At 37.5% G+C, this 23,232-nt stretch overlaps 2 protein-coding genes across 3 annotated transcripts in view; both read left to right on the top strand.

Moving 5' to 3' along the window:
• The first annotated feature begins 445 nt into the window (after positions 1 to 445).
• LOC132140609 (zinc finger and BTB domain-containing protein 43-like) lies at positions 446 to 3,983 on the top strand. Its single transcript, XM_059549425.1, has 2 exons — positions 446 to 549; positions 2,060 to 3,983. Exon 2 carries the CDS (start codon positions 2,082 to 2,084, stop codon positions 3,333 to 3,335), a length of 1,254 nt encoding a protein of 417 aa, XP_059405408.1. The 5' UTR covers positions 446 to 549; positions 2,060 to 2,081; the 3' UTR covers positions 3,336 to 3,983.
• A 2,620-nt stretch (positions 3,984 to 6,603) lies between these two features.
• LOC132140610 (ras-specific guanine nucleotide-releasing factor RalGPS1-like) overlaps positions 6,604 to 23,232 on the top strand; it is a 134,402-nt gene continuing 117,773 nt past the window's right edge. For both annotated transcript variants that reach the window (XM_059549430.1, XM_059549426.1), the window contains exon 1: positions 6,604 to 6,870. The gene's annotated coding sequence lies outside the window, so the exon portion shown is untranslated. The remainder of the gene's footprint in view (positions 6,871 to 23,232) is intronic.

The raw sequence follows: 23,232 nt of genomic DNA, 5'->3' as shown, positions 1-23,232 counted from the left end.
TCTTGTTATAGCAGATTCATAATACTAACATTTAAGAAGTAATTTTAATAATAATGAGTATTTTGTTGTTGTTGTTTTATTGATACTTTGCCAAAATTAAAGCACTCTGCATAGCCTAGCTTTTATTTTGTTATTATTTTTATTTTATTTTTTATTTTATTTTATGTTTTGCATCTCATTGGTGTTTATAAATTTAATTGAATATAAATTAAAAATATAAAGTACAAAAGTTCAGCCTTTTGTAGTTTATTTCTCGCTCCTCTTTTGTGTTCTTTCCGTTTATTATTTTCTTTTCTTTTTAGTATTATTTTTTGTTATTGTATTTGATCACACCGCTGTGTCACTGTTTTTGTTGTCTACACTACAGTACAGCTGCACTGAAAAAACGTCAATCTGGCACTCAGCGGAAAAGTAGGCGTGTTTGTTTACATTTCTTCCTGCGCCACGCGACTATGCGTGATGACGTTAGCTGCACGCAGCGCTCGGGCTTTCGGAAGAGAGAAGGCAAGTTAGCTTTCAGAAAACCGGACTAAAATCATGCAAAAAACGGTGAGACGGAACTTTTTATTATATTGCGAGTGAGGCAGAACACTGTACTAATATTTACGCGTCTCCTTCACGAACAACAATGTCTCTGTCGCCTGTTAACATCCATAAAGTCTCTTGATACGCTAACGTTAGCTAGCAGTATAGCAGGTTAGCCTGATCTCTGACATACTGAACTGTGAATTTTGACAGTTCAAAGACAACGTTATGTTATTTCCAAAATGTGCTTAAAAACAAACTTTGAGAACCGTGAACTGGATAAGCTCAATAACTTAATGAAATAACATAGGCTGAATAGAAATATTCACACAACATTATTGCATAAACAGCAGCAGCCGTATGATTTTCCTACTTAACACTGGGATAAATATTAAATTACATTTTATATTCATATTTTCTACTACAGATATTTGCTAGAACAGTATGAGTTTGAGCAGACTATCCTGACGGCCCAACTATACAATCATTTGCAAACAATAATTGTACAAAAGTATTAAATAAATGTTCATAAAATCAAACACTGAAAATAATACTGAATAATAATACCATACAATTACATGGAATTGAACAGAAATATTTACATAACATAAATGCACAAATAACAACAGACGTGATTATTCTGCTAAACAAATAGATAACATTGGGATAAATATTATATGTGACCCTGGAGCACAAAAGCAGTCTTAAATAGCACAGGTATGTCTGTAGCAATAGCCAACAACACAGTGCATGGGTCAAAATGATAGATTTTTCTTTAAGCCAAAAATCATTAGGATATTAAGTAGGGCTGGACGATTATGGCCTAAAATCAAAACCTCGTGTTGTGTTGTGTTGAACCGGCGTTCACCTCCGTGTTTTGCTTTTATGCCACTGACTGGAGAGCAGAGTCATGTAGTATGACATACGCGGTAGTATGCTTTTAAGAGGGAAGTATTAACAGGATTAAAAAACAAAATAACCGACATGGGAAAATTACGTCGGTTAGAGGTTATGATTTTCGGTTTTGATTACTTTTCGATTAATCGTCCAGCTCTAATTAAGTAAAGATTATGTTCCATGAAGTTATTTAGTAAATTTTCTACTGTAAATATATCAAAACTTAATTTTTGATTAGTAATATGCATTGCTAAGGACTTAATTTGGACAACTTAAAAGGCGATTTTCTCAGTATTTAGATTTTTTTGAAACGCTCACATTCCAGATTTTCAAATAGTTGTATCTCGGCCACGAACCATACATCAATGGAAAGCTTATTTATTCAGCTTTAATATGATGTATAAATCTCAAAAACTGACCAAAAACCTGTTTTGTGGTCCAGGGACACATATTAATGTTTGTTATATTGCAAAGTGATATAGTAGCACCGAGTTTGACCAGACAGTGAAGCTTATTTATGTGGCTTTCCAATTATGCAATCATTTGCATTTTGTAATTTGCATGTAGCATAGGTTTTTTTTTTTTACAGTATAGATGATTTTGAGTAGTACTCTGATCTACCCTGCCTTTATCTCAGAGTGTTTAGATTCTGCATAACCATGGAGACTGATGCACACTCCTTCCACGTGGAGTTCCCAGATTTTTCCTGCTCGCTCCTGAAGAAGCTGAACCAGCAGCGCCAGAGAGGGCAGCTGTGCGACCTCATCGTGTCCATCTGCGGACATCAGTTTCGCGCCCACCGTGCGGTTCTGGCCGCCAGCTCTCCGTACTTCTGCGATCAGGTGCTGCTGAAGAACAGCGCCCGCGTGGTGCTGCCAGACGTCATGCATCCGTGCGTTTTCGAGCAGCTCCTGTTGTCGTGCTACACGGGAGGGCTTTCGGTGCCGGCTGAAGACGTGGTTTCCTTCTTAACAGCCGCGAGCTTCCTGCAGATGTGGCACGTGGTAGACAAATGCACTGAGCTTCTGGAAGTAGGGAAGAAAAACCGGATCGACCATGGATCATCTCCAAAAGGTGATGGTTATGCCACTGATAGTGAGGACGCTGGTCAGACTGCAGCTCAGGGAGAAGATCTAGCTGATCTAGATCCTGCTTCAGGTCCAGGGGCTTTAGAAAGCACTGGCTGTTCGTCTCCAGATGATCCGAGCAGTGAGAATGGCTCAGATGCAATGGAAAACCAGTGCTCTAGACCGGCCTATGTGCCGCAGAGCATAATGGGACACAGAAAGAAGGTGCATATAAAATCAGAAAGGCAGAATCGAGATGCTTGCGGCAGCTTGTTAGGCGCCGAACACGGCGTAAACGATCCAGACGATCCGAACATGGCAGAGGATTGTTTTGACGAGAAACTAGTGGAGTGCTTGGATCGAGACTGCTCTTATGAAGAGCCGTTAGACTTCTACGGGACTTCCATGGAGAGCTTTTCGCAAGCCTCAGATGAGTTTTCCAACCCGACGTCCAGGGAGAAACTCCAGCTTGAAGGAGGTGCTGATGTTTCTAAAGAGGAGACGCCGGATGACGATGGCTTAAAAGAGCAAACCTCTCACTCAGGCTTCGCTTCGGTGGTTTACAAGCTCTATCCGTGCCAGTGCGGCAAAAGTTTCACGCACAAAAGCCAGAGGGACCGGCACATGAGCATGCATCTGGGTCTGAGGCCGTTCAGTTGCGCCGTTTGCGGCAAAAGCTTCAAGATGAAGCATCACCTGGTGGGCCACATGAAGATCCACACGGGCATCAAACCTTACGAGTGCAGCCTTTGCTCCAAGCGCTTCATGTGGAGAGACAGCTTCAACCGACATACCTCCACGTGTGCAAAGGCCCATCAGACCCGACGGGCCTCTCAGATCTGCTAGAGAAACCTCAGCATGCAAGCATCCTTTACCTGAATGCCAAACTAGCCACTGTACACTGCAGAGTTATTTTAAACAAGCACCTCAGTTTTGAACAGAGGCTTTCTGTTCAGTTTATTTGTTCAGGTGTAAAGTATCGGACAAAAGCTGGGAAAAATTGCATTTTTGGTAATGTTTTTAGGAGAAGATACTCGTGCTCACCAAGGCTGCGTTTAGGAATCGAAACAAATACAGGAAAAGCAGTAAATTTGTTAAATATTATTACATTATTTTATTATAATATTACAATTTGAATATGTTTTAAAATGTAATTTATTTCTGTGATGCGCAGCTGTATTTTCAGCTTCATTCCTCCAGTCTTCAGTGTCACATGATCTTCAGAAATCATTCTGATTTGCTGCTCGAGAAACATTTCTGATTATTATTAACGGTGAAAACAGTTTTTAATATTTTTGTGGAAAACGTTATAAATAACCATTCAGATTTTTTTTATTATTATTGAAATTAACAAGCATGCATTCCAGTATATTGATCAAAAGTAAAGACATTTAGTATGTTACATAAGATTTTTATTTCAAATAAATGCTTTGAACTTTTGTTCAATACAGAAATTCTGAAAAAATGCAATATGTTTTCCACAAAAATCATAACTGTTTATCATGTGACACTGAAGACTGGAGTAATGATGCTGAAAATACAGCTCTGCATCATCATAATAATAATAATAAAGTATGCATTACAATAGAAAACAGTTGTGTTACTGTATTTTTAATGACATAATGCAGCCTTGGTGAGCAGAAGAGACTTCTTTAAGACAACATGAATTATTTCAGACTTTTGACCGATCGATATTAAGTCAACAGATCTTCTTAATGGAGGTTGTTGTACTTCAATGTCACTCTAAAGTCTCCACATTCTACACAAGTCACCAGTCACCAGTCGTAATATTCAGGGTTTAAGACTCACTAAGCGCTTTGGAGTTTAAACAAAGTTTATCTTCTGTAAATAGAACTATTCCCCGATGCAGCATTATGCTGGATATCATTTGCTTTATTTGAGCTGGATTCAGTGTTTGGCATCAACTCTATTGTAGCCAGAGTGTTTCCAATAGGATTTCACAGAGACCAGCGCTGGTTTCAGATGCTAAATCTGTTCTAATCCATTTTAGGCTCTAAAAGTCAACAGATTTATTAGGAGGATTTTGAAGGGAAAAAGTCAAATCAATTCTTACATAATGCTGCATATTAATGGCATTGACATTTTCATCTCCTACTGCAAACAGTGTTTATGTATGTGATGTTCATTTTGTCAAATGTTTTATAATGTGCCATAATTGTAAAATATTATAAATGTCATCTCTATATGGGCGAATCTTGTTAAAAACATGTCCAGGTCATATCAAACACACAATATTTTGCATAAAGATATTGAACCTTATTCAGCAAATTTATTATTGTAATTTGTTTCAACGTTTCATTTGTTTGTAATTCTCAGTATTTTAAATGGGGATTCTCATCATAGTCTTATTACTGTAATACAGTAATAGAGAGGAATCCTTTTTAGTCGCAATTTTTTAATATCTTATGATTGTTTTGCTAGTAAAAAAGGCTTTTTCTGTATGCAAATTATGACTATATATTGCCATCAATTCATTTTTGTTTTTGTTTTGGTGGTGGTGGGGAGGGGTGAAATATGACCTTGAATATGATCTTGATGTGTTTTTAAAATGAATCTGTATAGTATTGAAGTAAAGTGTATTTAAGAGAGAGATATCAAAGCACAGCCACCTGTAAATAACAAATATCAGTGAAATGAACAAGAACACATCTTTATTGTTTTACTTCACAAAGCCATTTCATGCAAATGTCAAAAAAGAGCACAAGAAGCAACCTATAAAAAGTGGAAGGGCTGTAAAACTCTTGTTCTGAATCTAATGTACAGGAGAGTTGGGTGTCTGGCTTCGTTCAGTAGTCTGGTATTAACTGCAAACCTCTGTCACAACGATACCTCGGATGCTGTGGTATTCAGTAGTTTGAGATGGTGCATGGAATTCAATCAGTGCTTAATTAGAACAAAATGTAAGCTAATTTTATTATAGTTTTAGATCGAATAAATAGGGGTTTTCGTAGAATATTGAATTACTGAAAGTGTTGTAAGCTAGTATAACACTCTAAAGAGCATTTCAAACATGTTGTTTTGGCATTTGCCAAGTATTGGTGAACTGTAGTATATAAATAATGTTTGGATTATGTTTTGTAAAATTTTATTATGAATGTGCAAAGTTCTATATGCCTCAAACAGAACAAACAAGTGACAATCATGGAAGCGGAAAACAGAATATTTAACAGTTAAGTAAGCAGTACGGTTAAAAATCACCTCTCAGTAGTCAAAGTCAATCAGACTGAATATTAATGGAAAATAAAATCCGCCATGTATTAAAATCTTTCAGTTTTTTTTTCCTCAATAAAAGTGTAAACAATTTAATACATGGTATATGTGTATGAATCTTATACTATAATGTGGTAAAATATGTGTGATTTGTTTTTTTTGTTGTTTGTTTTTTTTATTATTAGAAATGGTTATATAAAACTATATATTCTCAAGTGACCAAATTTTCTTAATTGAAAGAGTTTTAGGATGACGGATCACTACCTCAACAGGACTGTCATGATTTCTGGTGGCACCATTTCTGTTGTGGTCTCTTCTTATAGAAGAACGTTGTGAAACTTTGTGAGATTTGTACAAAAATGTGTTTAGCAATAAATGTTCTATTTGTACTGGAGATCCTGTTTTGTTGCAAGAAAAACATTTAATTTTGTGTTTGAGTTGCAATTCAGGGTTTCAGACACTAGATGGCAGTCTCAACTGACTTTTTATATTGTAAACGTAAAAACATTTAAGGTACTTTGATGTTATATAAACACACACACACACATCACGTAAACACCGAAAATATTTAGCTTTTATTTTAAAGAGTATCTGGCGTTAACGTACTGCTTATAAAGTTGACTAAAAAGCATCACAAAAATTGATTATTTATTAAATTGTTATTATGTAATTTAGTTTAAACTGTAATAGGATTGGTTAAATGTTAAAAAGTGTTAAATTACATAGGAAGACATCACTGTTGCTCAGATGCACCTGCGCGTCCTCTTCAAATTCACATAGACCCCCTATGCTTCAGCGCGATTGGCTAGCGCTCCGTGGTGGGCGGGGTTTAGTGTCGGTATAACGCGTGTGATTGGGTAGTTGACCTGCCCATTAGATCAAAGGCACGCACCTGACACTTCCTGCCCATGAATGTTTCTCTTGTTTTGACAGTGTGATGATGTTTGTGTATCTCTGCCATGTTTGTGTTCATCTCGCGCAAATGTCTTTGCATTTATAAACATAGAACACAGCTCTGACGCTCTGGAATAATAACCTGACGTGCTGTATTGGATTATATGCGCAGTTGAGCTCGTTTAACGGATGACTGGAGGCAAAACGTGATTGTTTCTTCTCATTGATCCAGGATCACACAGTGCGCAGATATAAGGTAGGCGAACCAGATTTGATTTGATTGATTTTATGGATGAGTCGAAGGAGTATTGATTAGGAACAGTCTGTGCACGTCATTCATTAAGAAGGGTTAGTAAAGGTGAAAGGTCACAGCCCTGTGCGCGTGATCGTGATACATGTTGCGCGTGTGATCAGACCGCAACAGCTCGCTTATTTAAATATATTTTAAAAATTTTTTAATAAGAATTTTGTTTATTACTTTCTATAATTATAATACTATATATATATATATATATATATATATATATATATATATATATATTAGTATAGTACTAACATTATTAATTTAAAAGAAAAATATTTATGTATTTATAAGAAATGTAGTAAAAATATAATACAATTTCTAAAGTAATAATGTCATTCATTTAAAATAAATTTCTATATTTTTATAAGAAATCTATCTAGTTATTTTAAACTAATAATGAATTACTGTTGTTATATCATTTCATAGTTTACATATTTTTTTCGTATTACATTTATTATATTATACCAAAAACTTCTGATATTGTGTTGTGGGAGCACAAAAACAGTCCTAAGTACCACAGGTATATTTATAGCAATAGTCAAAAATACATTGTCAAAATTATCGATTTTTCTTTTATGCCTAAAAAATCTAGACTATTTTTAAGTGGCGATCATGATTCATGAAGATATTTTATAAATTTCCCACCGTAAATATATCAGAACTTAATTTTTGATTAGTGATATGCATTGCAAAGTTGAAATTCATTCGGACAACATTGATTGTGGTTTCTTTATTTATTTTTTGCACCCTCTGATTCCAGATTTTCAAATAGTTGTCTCATCCAAATATTGTCCTATCATAAGAAACCATACATCAACGGAAAGCTTATTTATACAGCTCAATCTCCTTTTATGACTGGTTCTGTGGTCCAGGGACACATATGTTGTAATATTAATAGTTGATGCAGATGCCATATAAACGGCACATGTCTGGTTGGTCTGTTCAAGTGTTCCATTGTAAAAAAAAATTAGGCCATCTCAGTATCAAAGCATCTTTTTGTTGTTGAGAAAGCCATTGTTTCCTCAGATGCTGCGATACAGTGTCTGTTATACTTGCTCTTGCGGTGCAGGCAATGTGAGATGTGTGTTATTGATCAGGATGAAACTTGTAGTAAGTGAGGAGGAGTTCAGAAGCCCTGCTCAATCCAGGTGCTCATTCCTGATGGCAGAGAGCCAGCGCATTCCTCAGCTCAGGAGCCGGTGTAGTATTCGTGTGTTGTGGCGTCTGCTAATGTGGGTTTAGTTGACCGGGACACACGTGAATAGCCTTGTCATGAGCAGATGTCATGAATGTCAGTGTTTCATCTAGACAGATTCAGAGTAGTAGCTACACCTACAAAGTCAGACTGTGTCATTATTTACAAACTCTCACGTCGGCCCATAACCTGTTCTTCCATTGAACGCAAACAAACATATTTTTCAGAAGTACTTTCATAACTCAAACTAAGCTCCAAAAAACACCATAAAAGTCATCCAAATAATGTGTGCACTTTTAACTGTTATAAAAATCATTGTATATATTTTGTAAGCAGTATGCGCCTCTTTTTTGTTTGTGTGTGTATGTATGTATATACAGTACATATGCTTGTGAAAGTGAAACTAGATAAATCAATGGCATTGAATAAACAATAGTGTATTGAAAGAATGAAAAATTGCTGAAAATGTCCTCACCCTCAAGTCCATTCAAGATGTAGATGAGTTTGTTTCTTCATCAGATTTAGAGAAATTTAGCATTTGCATTACACAACAGTTGATGCTCTGCAGTGAATGGGTGCCGTCAGAATGAGAGTCCAAACAGCTGATAAAAACATCACAATAATCCAATATTGCAGCTTTTTGCACCATATACATGCAGCTTTTATCTTCAGAAGATGTGAACTGATGGACTGGCGTGGTGTGGATTATGGTGATGTTTTTAGACTCTCAATCTGATGGCACCCATTCACTGCAGAGCATCAACTGTTGTGTAATGCAAATGCTAAATTTCTCCAAATCTGAACTCATCTACATCTTCTATGGCCTGAGGGTGAGTACAATTTCAACAAATGTTCATTTTTGGGTGAACTTTTCCTTTAAGTGAATTTTTGAACTGTGTAATGAAAAACCGCTTGCCTAGGCGTTCCAGCATAAACACAGTTGTTTCTCACTGCTTCAGGAAGGAAGAGTACATGCTCATATGTGTGCAGTTATGTCAGAGCACATATTTGTACATCTTGAGCTCCTTGTCAGTCTGTAGAGTTGCAGTCGAGCAGTGGGGGGTAGATGAGGGCGTCCCGGACCCCTGCAGCTGTCTGAACGTCTGACATTAAACCAGCATTGATCAGTAAACTTCTGCCAGCTGCTCATATTCACAAGACTGTATTTATATCTCACACACACGCTCATCACGTAGCACCCACTGTCATTTCTGAACTTTAACATCTGCATTCACTCCAGTGAGCGTCATTGACAGATATACTTTAAGGCCTGTTTGTTGTTTGTGCTGAACTTGCATGGTTTTTAATAGTCCATACCCCCAAAAATAATGATAATGTTATTGTACATATAATTTATGCATGTTGTGTTTACACCGCCATTCATAGGTATGACAGCAAGATATTGAAGGGGTTATTAAGATATTTTTATATATGTTTTATGTAATATGCATCACTTTATTCCACAGGGATGTACTGAATTGACAATAAAGACATTTATAATGCATAAAATATTTATATTTCAAATAAATCCTGTTCTTTTGAAACATAAAATGCATGACAAAACTATGAAGCAGCACAACTGTTTTCCACATTGATAATAATCAGAAATGTTTCTTGAGCAGCAAATCAGTATATTAGAATGATTTCTGAAGATCATGTGACACTGGAGTAATGATGCTGAAAATACAGCTTTGATCGCAGGAATAACTTACATTTTTAATATTTATTATAAATTGTTATAACATTAGAGATTTTACTGTACTTTTGATTAAATAAATGCAACCTCTGTGAACATAAGAGACTATTTTAAAAATCTTACAGAACCTATAATGTTTGACCCCAAACACACTTTAAAAGATTTTGTTCACACTTTATATTAATGTCCAAGTCTTGCTATTAACAAACCATTTTTGCTTCATTAAACTCCTAATTTGCTGCTTATTAATAGTTAGTATGGTAGTTGTTATGGATGTAGAATATGGTCATGCACAATATGTGCTTTATAAGTACTAATAAACAGCCAATATCTTTATTATTAAAGTTATTAAGTGAGACTTGGTCCCAGTACTAAAGTGTTACAGATCTATTTTTCACACAAAAATGCATTTTAAAGAGTAAGAATAATTTAAAGCTGCACTTTTGAGTAAGCGTACATCAGTAAAACAGCCTGGAACTTAAACAGGAAATGTAAGTGTGTTGTTGATCTTTCCAGTTTGTACAGTAAGTCTCTAAAATCCAGTCTGACCATCTTTTGCTTACAGTACACACCACAAACTGTCTATATAAACAGTCATTCAGTGTTCTGGCCTCCTCTGATGAGGGTATATGATAGTATTAGCATAACTGTGTTGAAGAATCATGACTGCGTTCGTTATTTTAATCGAACAAACTCTGGCCCTTTCAGTGCTGATAATTATATAGTGCCATAATAATAGGCCTAATGTTACATAAGACTCCTCCAGTCTGGATCAGCTTGAGCCCAGAAACTGCCAGCAACACTGTTAACAGATGCTGTCTAATTAATGCTTTTAAAAAAACACAACGCTGACATGCATGATATGAACAACGCTTCAGAGATCAGCGATCAAGAACCGCGTTATCTTACAGCTTCCTGTTGAAGGCGTCGAGTTATGCTGACATTGAATCAGTGGGGCTCGTTTCACAGAACTTGATTAATTAAAGATAATGTACTTGAAGCGCTTGCCTAAAGATCTCTTGTTGCATGTGTACAGTGAGAAATTCTGAGCAGTTATCATCTTTATACTGTAGATTGATATCAGTCAGGCAGATCCTAAATGAATAGTGCAAACTCTGTTTTCAAATGTGTTTTGAGTTCAATTTGTTCACGTAGTAATTAGCAGTATTTTGTAATAGAAATAAAAATTAATATGTTCCCTTTAAATATGAGAATTGGCTTTGGCCATTTAAAAACACACATCAGCGGAGCAGTAGGTTCAGCTATTTGCAACTTGAATTGGTATTTGTCCAGGTGTTTTTTTTTTACTCTTTTGCCCGCTGTGCTGCTATTTTAAGGTGTTGAGCCGTCAGTTCAAAGGCGAGCCCGTATAGATGAAGTTCTCGCCCTCAGAGCCACACAGCATTAAAAATGCGCAGAATATGTTGTCAAAGTGTGTGAAATATTAGATTCTGACCCAGTTATTTCTTTCCATGTCTGTATTTGTGAAGCAGCGAGCATGTGTGAGACATTTGAGATGTGAGCACCTGTTCAGTTCTATTCTGGATATAATAGCAGCCCTGTTGCTGCCTGACATAAATGTGACTGTTTTATCATGCTACGAGTTATTTTATGTGCAATACAGTTATTTGTTGTTGTTATTATCATTACTATTATTATTATTTTGTGGAATTGAAAAGCAAAGAAAAAAGATTTGCAATAACACACTTTGCAAATACAAATGAATAGTGAAAATATTTGTGGAATTTGACAGGAACAAAAAACTCTGTGTTTGTTTTATCTACACCAGTTAAAAAATAAAAGAGCCAAAACAGTAAAACAAATTTTATGTTTATGTATTTACACTAACATTCAAAAGTTTTTGAAAGTCTCTTATGTTCACAAAGGCCGCATTTCTATCGGTTGTTGTCTAAAATACAGTACAAACAATAACTATAGCAAATACAGTAAAACCAGCAATATTGTGAAATATCAACAACTGTCAAATATTAAGTAATTTATTCCTATGATGAAAAGCTTTAATTTTCAGCATCATTCCTCCAGTCTTCAGTGTCACATGATCTTCAGAAATCATTCTAATATGCCATCAGGTTTTTACAATTCTTTGAATAGAAAGTGTTTATTTAAAATCAAAAATATTCTTAAGATTCTTACAGTAAGTGTCTTTTCTGATTCACTTGATCCTTGCTAAACTTAAGTTTCTAAAAAAAACAATTAAACTTGTACTACTCCTCACCGTAGCTTGTTTGGAAAATGTCCTGCTCTGTATTTTCATATTAACCCATCACTCTCAGAAAAAAAAGGTTGAAAAGCTGTCACTCCGATGTTAATTTTTCAAAAGCATCACCTTTGCACCTTATTTAACCCTTAAGGATGTATTTGATTACTTTAATATTAGTACCTAAACGATAGTATTTCTTGACAGCCTGCCCACTGAGTGTCACAGTCATCTCATTCTCATTTTCACCTCCCTGCTCTCCTGTCTTCCTCTCTTACTCCCCTGACGATGACACTGGATCCATTAGAAACAGCTGCACTGATGTCCTGCACTGAATCTCAGATCAGATCAGCTCTGCGGTGCATCTGAGGACGCGTCCATCAGTGCTCCAGTCATCTGAGAAGCTCTGGGAAGTTCTCTTCTTCTTTTATCTGCTCGGCTTCACAGCTGGGCCTTCGTTTTGTAAGAGGCTATGATGAGCACAGTGCTTATCCTTACCATCTGATGCATATCAGATGTATGACAGACATACAGCATGCATTCTTAGTATTATTTATATACAATTAAAATATTTTGAACTAGTTTATTTACAGATATTGAATTGTTTTAATTATGTGCTTTTTGTATTTTTTTTCTATATTTTTGAAATTTAGCTTAATTTTTATTTCAGTTATTAACAGCACTTTTTTTATTTTAGCACTTTCCATTTTAGTAATTTTAGCACTTAAATTTATTTCAGTTAGTAGTTTTAATTTTTCTTTTAGTTTTAGTAATTTTATTAAACCTTTATTTCAGTTAGCATTTCTAATGTTTATTTATTTTTTACTTTTCTGTTTTAGTCGTTTTAGCACTTAAATTTATTTCAGTTAGTTGCCGAGGCTTTTTTATTCCTGCTTCAGTCATTTTAAAACCTAAACTTATATATTTCAGTTAGTTGCCAAGGCAAAATTTCAATTTTGTTTTGTTCTGCTTTAGTATTTGTAGCACTTAAACATATTTATGTAGTTAGTTTCCAAAAAACATTTCTAATTTTCATTTTCCGTTTAAGATTTCGGTCTAATATTTGTATTATACTTTATTGGAGCTAACAAATCAGTATGATTCAGAACAGCTCTGCTCCAGGTCTGGAGGTCCTGGTCGCTCTCTTGATTTGATGATAGCCTCCTGACTGCACATATATTCTTTCAGGGAGTCTCAGATAAAACTTTCTCCATGACATCCCGGGTGAAGTATCCCTGCTGCGCTCAGGGTTCGGTTTCCATTCAGAAGCTCACCACCGCAGCCAGCCGGCCCACATTCCAAGTGGTTTGCTGTTGCCATGGTGATGGTCCCTTGCAGCCGAGGATTGTGGGAGGGGTGAGAAAAAAGCACTTTGCTGCCAAGTATGATCCCTGGGATAAAAAATGCACACATCGTTTCTGCTGTAAATATCTCCATTGAGGCTGGATGCCTTATACTAAAGTCAAAACGCGTTTTCATCTTATCGTGTCATACCATCATCCATCTGGTTATCAGTGCTCAATCTGCCAGTGTGTACTTGGTTCTAGTAAATGTTTAGGGATTTATTTTATATTTTTTTTCCTCCGGTTCAGTTCAGCTAATATGGATAAGCGTTCTAGAGCTGAACTTGACCTGTGAAGTTAAGAGTTCATTCTCACGGTTGACTAGCGAGAAATACTGCAGATGAGTGCGTGAGTTTCTGCTCTGATCAGACTGAAACTCACATGCGTGACGCAGGAAGTAGATGTAGAGTGGTGATATTAAAGCAGCACTGCACTTACAGACGCTGCCAAGGCAACATTTAGAATTTTCATTCAAATTTTAGAATGATTAAACGGCAGCTTTGGCCATTTTCAAATGTTTTGTATTGTTTAATTGCTATCTGGGGTTTTTTTCCTGCATTTTTGTAACCCAGTGCATTCAAGTTTTCCTAAGACAATGATTCCACAGCCAATTTTTCTCTCAATTCAGTTAGCATAATCACCTTTTTACTGCATAGACAAGTTTGATTTAAAAGCCCATCTTGTCAGTGGTGAAATACCCTTTCAATTTTATAATTAAATGTTATATACCGTTAGGTCAAAACTTTACAAACACCTTACAGAATCTGCATAATGTTCATGATTTTACCAAAATAAGAGGGGTCATGCAAAGTGTATGTTATTTTTAGTACTGTCTTGAATTTGGTATTTAAAGATGCATAGTCCACAAGATAAAATAATAGCTGAATTTATAAAAAAAATTAATAATTAATTAAAAATTAATTAAGTTCAAAAGTTTACATACGCTTGATTCTTAATACTGTGTGTTAGGCCTTTTTTTTCTGATAGTTGTTCATGAGCCTCTTTGTTTGTCCTGAACAATTAAACTGGACACCATTTTTTTTCCAAAAAAAAAAAAAAAAAAATATGGTTAAATATAAAATAACAGTTCCTGCATATTCTTTCCTTTTCAACATCTTTTGTAAATTTTTCTTATTTTGTTTAAAAAATATATATATATTTTTTTCATTTAGTACCATTCTTCAGTTTACTTTCCCAGAAGACAAAATTTACCCTGATCCTTAATTTCAAGAAGTTTTCATCCCCTGGCTCTTAATTTCATAATACATTTTTATCATTTTCTTATACTCTATCCACCATCTTAGACTAAACTTTTCACTGTTCTCTTCACAGGACATTCTAAGATTACATTATCCATAAAAATATAAGTTTGATGCTGTCCATAGACTTCGATCAAAAATGGTGCAGAAAAGACAGATTAATATTTGGGTTTTCCTATTTCCAGTTCTCATTAACAAGCTCTGAATAAAGTGAAAGTGAAGTGACATTCAGCCAAGTATGGTGACCCATAGTCAGAATTTGTCCTCTGCATTTAACCCATCCGAAATGCACACACACAGAGCAGTGAATACACACACACACACACTGTGAGCACACACCCGGAGCAGTGGGCAGCCATTTATGCTGCGGCGCCCGGGGAGCAGTTGGGGGTTCAATGCCTTGCTCAAGGGCACCTAAGTCGTGGTATTGAAGGTGGAGAGAGAACTGTACATGCACTCCCCCCACCCACAATTCCTGCTGGCCCGGGACTCGAACTCACAACCTTTCGATTGGGAGTCCGACTCTCTAACCATTAGGCCACGACTTCCCTCTAATAATACAGAAAATGTGCTGTCTCTCTACCTGATGAACTGGTTCTTGTAGAATTACTGTTAGAGTAACTTAAGCCTGTTTTGTGTGATTATAGTTATTTGAATGTGCAGTTCCTTTAAAGGGATGGTTCACTTTCAAATTAAATTTTGGTATGTTTTAGCTTACCTCAAGGACATCCAAGATGTAGGTGTCTTTGTTTCCACAGTAGTTTCCATTTTGATATTTTTAGGTCAAACCGTTCTTGTCTGTGACCCATATAATGGAGGTCTATGGTCGACCGATATGGGTTTTTCTATAGCCGATGCCGATGTTTAGAGGTCAGGGTCAGCTGATGGCCGATATGTGCTGCCGATTTTTAGGGCCGATATCTTGAAGTTTTCCCCTTAATTTGCATGGTAACATATCACACTAATAATAAGTGGATGCACAACATTTCTAAACATATCATCATTTATTGAGCACTGACTTGAACCATCTCTCGAATCTTAATTTTGTGCACTGCACGGTATTAAAATAAAAAATGTATCCAAAGTTAACTAAACAAATCAATAAACTGACCAAGTATTAAATATATAAAACATATTATATATTATATATATATATATAGAGCCCGACCGATATGGATTTTTGGGGACCGATGCCGATATTAACTCGAAAAGAGCCGATTTATAAGCCGATATTTTGATTTTAAAAATAATCTGGATATTAGACCCATTTCCTATAAACTGCATTTACACAACATTCAATAGCAAAATATCTGCCTGTTCTATGTATGTGGGCTGTATAAACCATTTTCCAGAATGGATTATGTTAAAAAAAAAAGCCTTAGATTACAGTCTCAATGACTAAACAATTGCACATCAAAAGTATATATTTTTTAATGATCAAAAAACAGTCTGGTTTTAAACATTTAACACTTTTACTTTCTTCCAGTTGAAGCTGGTTTTAACAGTCTGTGTGTTTACTGTAAATAAATTATAATACTAAAGTTTAAGTATTTGCAGAAGTAGTCCCACACTTTGCTGCTACAGCATTCACCTTTTTCAGCCATCTGTAGGCAGAAAGAGAGACGGAGAAAGAATAAGCATGTGTATTAATAATATCACCATGTATCATTACTCATGTCATCATTAGAATTATAATAATAATAAACTGGGATCTCCTACATAGGCAAAAATGAGAAATATATATTTTTTTTTATTTGTCAAGCAATAGGTATTACCTACTTATATTTAACAATATTATTTCAACATTTTCCTGTTATGTCTGTAAATCGGGTCCAGTCGGGTCTGTGTCTTCACGACGGGTTCGGGTCCAGCTTTCAAATAATATAACTTATGTGTCCGGGTCAGGTCCGGGTAGGCATTTCTCGGATCTACACGGGTCCGGGTCCAGCTTTTGAAATATTAGACTGGTCCGGGTCGGTTCGGTGTAGTACATTACGGGTCTCTTTCGGGTTCGGGCACGAATTTTTGGACCCGTGAAGACCTCTACTTCACATGCGGCAGCAGCACTTTCCACCGCACCAATAACACGGGGCTGCCCGCAGACGTGCCTGACTTTAAGTCGGCGCTACTAAACACGGATATCGGCCGAACGATACATCGGTCGACCTCTAGTCACCACCTCAAAGAGCATGCACAGAGGAGTCCAAATTAAACAATTCCCCATCGTAAGTACACATTGATGACCTAAGACACGAAATGAATGGTTTGTGTGAGAAAACGAACAGTATTTATGTAGTTTTTCCCTCTTGTACACAACCACGTCCAACTGATCTGAGGGTGCGCGTGCTTCCTGGTGTGTGACGTGTGTGCGCTCTGGCTTAGTCTGCGCAAGCACTGGAAGTGATCTCTCGCGCGTGTACGTCACTCATTGTTTACTGTTTACCACACGATACGCCGCCACTCTGCACTGTCTGAAATATAATGCAGGAATTGTAATTAATTGGTTTATAATGCACCCTAGAATCGTTGCGATAATAATTAAAATACAGCACATTACTCACTCTATTGACAGCATGCCATTGAGTCCCTCTGGCTTTGGACGTCGCTTCCAGTTTATACGTGGCAAACTAAACACAACGTGCAAAACACTGCGTCTCAACAGAGGAGAAAACTCAGGATCTTCAGTCAGGCAGGTGTGTGATGCTATACTGTCAATGTCCTCGTCGTCGTCTTGTAGTTGTTCCATTCGTGACAACATATGCTCTCCACTTCTGATGGCATCTCACAACACTTGCTACTAAAACACCACCATTTTTGAAGTCTCTCTGAGGCTTGAAGACGTGCTGCTGCAGCGGATGCTTCCTCCATCGCTCCTGAGTACTTGATCTGTGTATTCTGGTTAAAATAAATATGGTTGTGAAAAAAATTCAACGTTGTCTGTTGATATATTGAAATCGTCTTCCATTGCAATTTCCTGTACATCTAAATATGTTTAGATCTTCACAGTGAAAGGTAACGCTTCCGAAATCTCTGTGTAAATAATGAGTGAGGTACACGCGCGAGAGATCACTTCCGGGGCTCTCCGCGCTTGCGCAGACTAAGCCAGAGCGCACACACGTCACACACCAGGAAGCACGTGAGCCCTCAGATCAGTTGGACGTGGTTGTGTACAAGAGGTAAAAACTACATAAATACTGTTTGTTTTCTCACACAAACCACTCGTTTCGTGTCTTAGGTCATCAATGTGTAATTATGATGGGGAATTGTTTAATTTGGACTTCTCTGTGCATGCTCTTTGAGGTGGTGACCATAGACCTGCATTATATGAGTCACAGACAAGAAGGGTTTGACCTAAAAATATAAAAATGGGAACTACTGCGGAAACAAAGACACCTACATCTTGGATGCCGTTGAGGTAAGTTAAAACATACAAAAATTTAATTTGAAAGTGAACCATCCCTTTAAGTACTGTATGTTATCTTAATGCTAAACTTGCATCCTTAGCATACAGTCTTGATTGAGTCTGTATTGGGATCAGTCATGTCTAGAAACATTTTGATATCAAATGAGTCATAAGAGACTTTGTATGCATTATGCGTGCTGCACCAACTTTCTGGCCAAAACATCTGTATTGCTTAATGAATGCATTAGTGTGTGTGCAGAGGACCGATCCTGGAGTGAGCTTAATAGCACTTCAGACCGAGTCATATAATTACAGCACCTCACAGCTGCTTTAATGGACATGAGAGAGAGATGAGGGATAATTAAAGAGATCGAGGGTGATAAAAAAGGGTGTGATTTTGGGGGTGCGTGATAAATATAGTCCGATAATTAATGCACATCTCAAATCCTAGCTAGGGCAAGCTAGCTGCGCAAATCCACGTTCATTATCAGTGTTTATTTGCGCAGCTTGTCCGTTAACAACGGCTCCATGTAGTAACAGCTGCTCTGTGAAATCACACACCTGATGGAATTTACCGCTGATTAGATTTTGAACCATCAGATTCCAGATTTTCAAATAGTTAAGTTATAAAAGCCAAATATGGTCAGATCCTAATAAATCATAAATCAATCAAAAGCTTATTTATTCAGCTTTCAGATGATGTATAAATCTCAATTTCGAAAGATGTACATTTAAGACATATATTGGTCACATATTGTACTATACTATCGTGTATCACTGTATGCAATAATATGCATAATATACCATGCTATACTACACTGTATATCACTATATGCTATGCTATGCTATGCTATACTATGCTGTGGCGTGCTTGACTTTACTATACTATACTATTGTGAATCACTATATGATATTCTATGCATACTGTACTATACCATGCTACACTGTTCTGTAGTATAGTATACTATAGTGTAGTATAGTATATCACCATATGCTATGCGATACTATGCTGTGCTATACTATACTTTACTATGCTATACTATAGGGCTGTAGCTATCGAATATTTTAGTAATCGAGTATTCTACTAAAAATTCCATCGATTAATCGAGTAATCGGATAAAATGTGTTTTTGCTTAATTAAAGTGCAATATTAATTATGCAAGAGAAAATAAGACTCCTGGGTCTCTTAAAATGAACAACTTAGTTTCCTTTTTTAGAAATTTATTTTTTTATTTTTTAAATGCGTAGAATGCAATGCATACATAAAAAAAAAAAATAAACATTTAATTATTACCCATTGTTTCTCTGTCTGTACTTGTACTGTGAACAATGACAATAAAGTTGACCGATGAATTAATTGCATTTAAGTGCCATTCAGTTGGGGTTTTAAATAAAGCATTTTCTGAGATGCACATTAAACATTAAACACATAAAACATTAATTTATCTTTTAATTACTGAAAATTAAGCAAACTTAACTTTTTGGTAAACAAAGGGCATTTACTATTAAAAATAAAACATGGAAGAAATGTTGTGTGATTAAACCTTAAAAATAATAATTTTTAATAATAATAATAATAAAGGCTATATACATTCTTCTGAACAATAGTAATACTTTTATTTTGACGGGTTGACGTACCTTTACAGTTCTGTGTATGTGATGTGACGTTAGTTTTACTCAAATCAAACGGTCAAATGCTCATGAAGTGACTGTCAGAGCAGTTCTGGAGATGTTGTTCATGTGTTCACGTCCTTATTTAGTGAGAAAGCAGACGCTGAAATAGTGTTAATTTCGTCAGACGAGACGAAATATGTTCGTCAACAACCTTTTTTGTCATGACTAAGATGAAACGATGACAAGACTGCACCACTGTCCAAGAACGCTGACTAAGACTAAATTAACATGCATTATTGTTGACGAAAAAAGACGAGACGAAATTGTTTTGCATAAAATAAAAACTAAGATAAAATCTCTCTTCATTTTCGTCTACAATCGTCTCTGCTTTTTCATCAACTGTTACGCCTTTAAAAATTCAGAACGAGTTTGCGGCTTAGCGCTGTTGCTCAAGTTACAGGTCTCATACTGCTGTTGCTCCCAGCCTGTGGCTGCAACACGAAACTGCTGAACACACAACACCCGAAGCGAACAAGAGTGACGAGCGCCGACGACATGTTGGTCGAAGGAAGAGGCTCGATATTTGTGTGTTATAGTTAGCAGCGGTCTGTTATCAAGAAATAAAATAGTGTGTGCGTAAAAAGAATTTGTCCACATGCCGCTCAAAAAATACAAAATAAAAAAAAATTCCTGAGCACAAGTCCACCGTCTAGGCAGGCTTTTTGTGTTAAATTATATTTCCTGTTGCTGCGCAGGCTCTTTTATTGTATATGACAGCTTATGTCCCGATGACCGGTCTTTGCATTACGATTAAAAGCAGTATCAATAAAGTAAAAATCTGTGATCAGGTTAATCATTTGTGAATGTGTCTCCTAAATCAGAATTTGAAAACCAGACACATTTAACATTTGCATCCAACAAAAATCATTCAACAAGTGTATTTTGTCAGGTAATTATGACATTTAACCAATGTTTGAGATGTGAAACACTTTTTTTACTGAAATGTTTATCAGTAATAATGTGTTATTTAAAAAAAACACTAAAATTTTTTGACTAAAACTAGACTAAAATTAAAAGACTTTTAGTCGACTAAGATACCTTGAGTTTTCTTTTGACTAAAACTAGACTAAAATGACGAGACTTTTAGTCGACTAAAACTTGACTGACAAAAAAAGATATGTGAATGACTAAATATGACTAAAACTAACAAGGACATTTGGCACAAGACTAAGACTAAGACTAAATTAAAAATAGGTGCCGAAATTAACACTACGCTGAAATTACCGCGAGCGTCACGCGCGCCTCCGTGTGTGTGATAAAGGAACGATGGGTTACTTAACGTAATCCCGGGTTCTTTGATAACAGAGTGAGGTGTTTCACTATGGGAATCGCTTTGGGCGTAACCAACTACGGAAGCTCCTATGCCACCACGTCTGTCTTTGACAGACAGGTCGACCTGAGATCAGGCTCCGCCCCCACCTATATTACTCAGGTCGACCCCTACGAAGTCATTCAGAGAGATTTCTTCCCGTTCCTATGCAAGGAGGGAAGTGTTGGTGAAACACCTCACTCTGTTATCAAAGAACCCGGGATTACGTTAAGTAACCCATCGTTCTTTTTCTAACTTTGCTCGGTGTTTCACTATGGGAGATATAGACCACTCCCGGATTGCAACGTACGCTATACCAATCATATGAGACTCGACGTGCTGGTTCCTAACACTGTATGAGCTAAGGATGGCTCAGACACATTCAGTCTATAAAATCGCACAAAAGTGTGTGGTGTGGCCCAGCTTGCTGCAGCACAGATCTCCTGGACCGAAACGCCCCTAAGTAAGGCCCATGACGTCGCCATGCCCCTAGTGGAGTGGGCCCTTAAGCCCTCGGGAGGTTGGGAACCTCTGCATTCATATGCTAAGGAAATAGCTTCTACAATCCAATGGGACAGTCGCTGACGTGACAATGGCTTCCCTTTGTGAGGAGTAGCCCATGACACAAACAGCTGATCATTTTTCCTGAAACCTGCTGTCCTTTCTACGTACACACGAAGTGCCCGTACAGGACACAAGGCATTCAACCTCCTATCCTCCGGAGAAGAGAACGGAGGAGGGTGAAAAGCTGCAAGATCCGTAATCTGACATCTATATGACGAATCCACTACTTTAGGTACGAAAGCAGGGTTAGGGCGAAAAGGAAACCCTTGTCAACCCTGTAGAAAACTGCAGACAAGACGGGCTGACCGACAGCGCCTGTAAGTCACTCACCCTCTTAGCTGACACCAGCGCTAACAGTAGTGCTGTCTTAAGAGAGAGAAGCTTTAACCCTATAGTTTCCAACGGCTCAAAAGGGTGTTGAGAAAGGGCCTCTAAGACTGTAGACAAGTCTCACAATGGGACCATTCGCCTGGCCACTGGCCTCTTACGTCGTGCCCCCTTCATAAATCGACTTATTAAAGGGTGCTGACCTGCTGTCTTGTCACCAAACCCCACATGACAAGCAGATATAGCCGCTAAGTATACCTTTATCGTAGAAAAAGCTTTCCCTTTACCTAAAAGATCCTGCAGGAAACATATGTCCCTCACTGAACATTGAAAAGGGACAATATGACTCCGTCCACACCATTCTTCAAAGACTCGCCATTTATTACTATACAGTGAACGAGTGGAAGAGGCTCTTGCTCTTGCACTCTGTATAGTGTGTATGACTGATGGGGGCAGGCCTGCTGCATTTAAATTCCACCTCTCACGGGCCAGGCTCAGAGAGCTATCCTGTCTGGGTGAGGATGGTATATTTCCCCCCCCCCCGCTTGAGACAGGAGGTCCCTCCGGGGAGGGAGGGGCCACTGCTGACCCGATAGTAGTTGAACTATCTCGGCCACCCAAGGTCTGGATGGCCAACGCGGGGCTACCAGTATCAGTGACAATCCCATTTCCCTCACTCTGGCTAGAGTGGGTGAAATCAGGCTCAGAGGGGGAAATGCATACAGCAGAACATTTGGCCATGGCTGGGCTAAAGCATCCACACCCAACGGTGCATTTCCGTCTGCCAGAGAGAAGTACAGAGGACATTGAGCGTTTTCCTGCGAGGCGAAGAGATCTACGACCGCCTGGCCGTATCTCTGCCATATCTGCTTCACCACCTGAGGATGAAGTTTCCACTCTCCATACAGAGGATTTCCTCTGGACAATAAATCTGCCCCCCTGTTCAATATCCCTGGAACATGGGTTGCCCTGATGGATAAAAGCCTTATGTCGCACCACACAATCAGCTCTTTTGCCAGCTGGTGCTGCTGAAGAGAGCGTGTGCCTCCCTGTCGGTTGATATAAGCAACCACTGTGGAATTGTCTGTTTTCACTAAAACATGCTGACCCCTGATGAAGCTCAGAAAATGTTTCAGCGCTAGAAACACTGCCAATAATTCCAAGTAATTTATGTGTTTGTGAATCAGCTGAGGAGACCAAACGCCGTTCACAGCTCTGCCCATCAGCGTCGCTCCCCAGCCCTTTAATGATGCGTCCGTCGTCATAGTGACTCTTGACGACACTGCCCCCAAGGGAATCCCCGATCTGAGGGTCGCGGGGCTTTCC

Source organism: Carassius carassius, chromosome 5, assembly GCF_963082965.1.
Source record: "Carassius carassius chromosome 5, fCarCar2.1, whole genome shotgun sequence".
Classification (NCBI taxonomy): Eukaryota; Metazoa; Chordata; class Actinopteri; order Cypriniformes; family Cyprinidae; genus Carassius; species Carassius carassius.
This window is presented reverse-complemented; position numbering and strand designations above follow the sequence as displayed.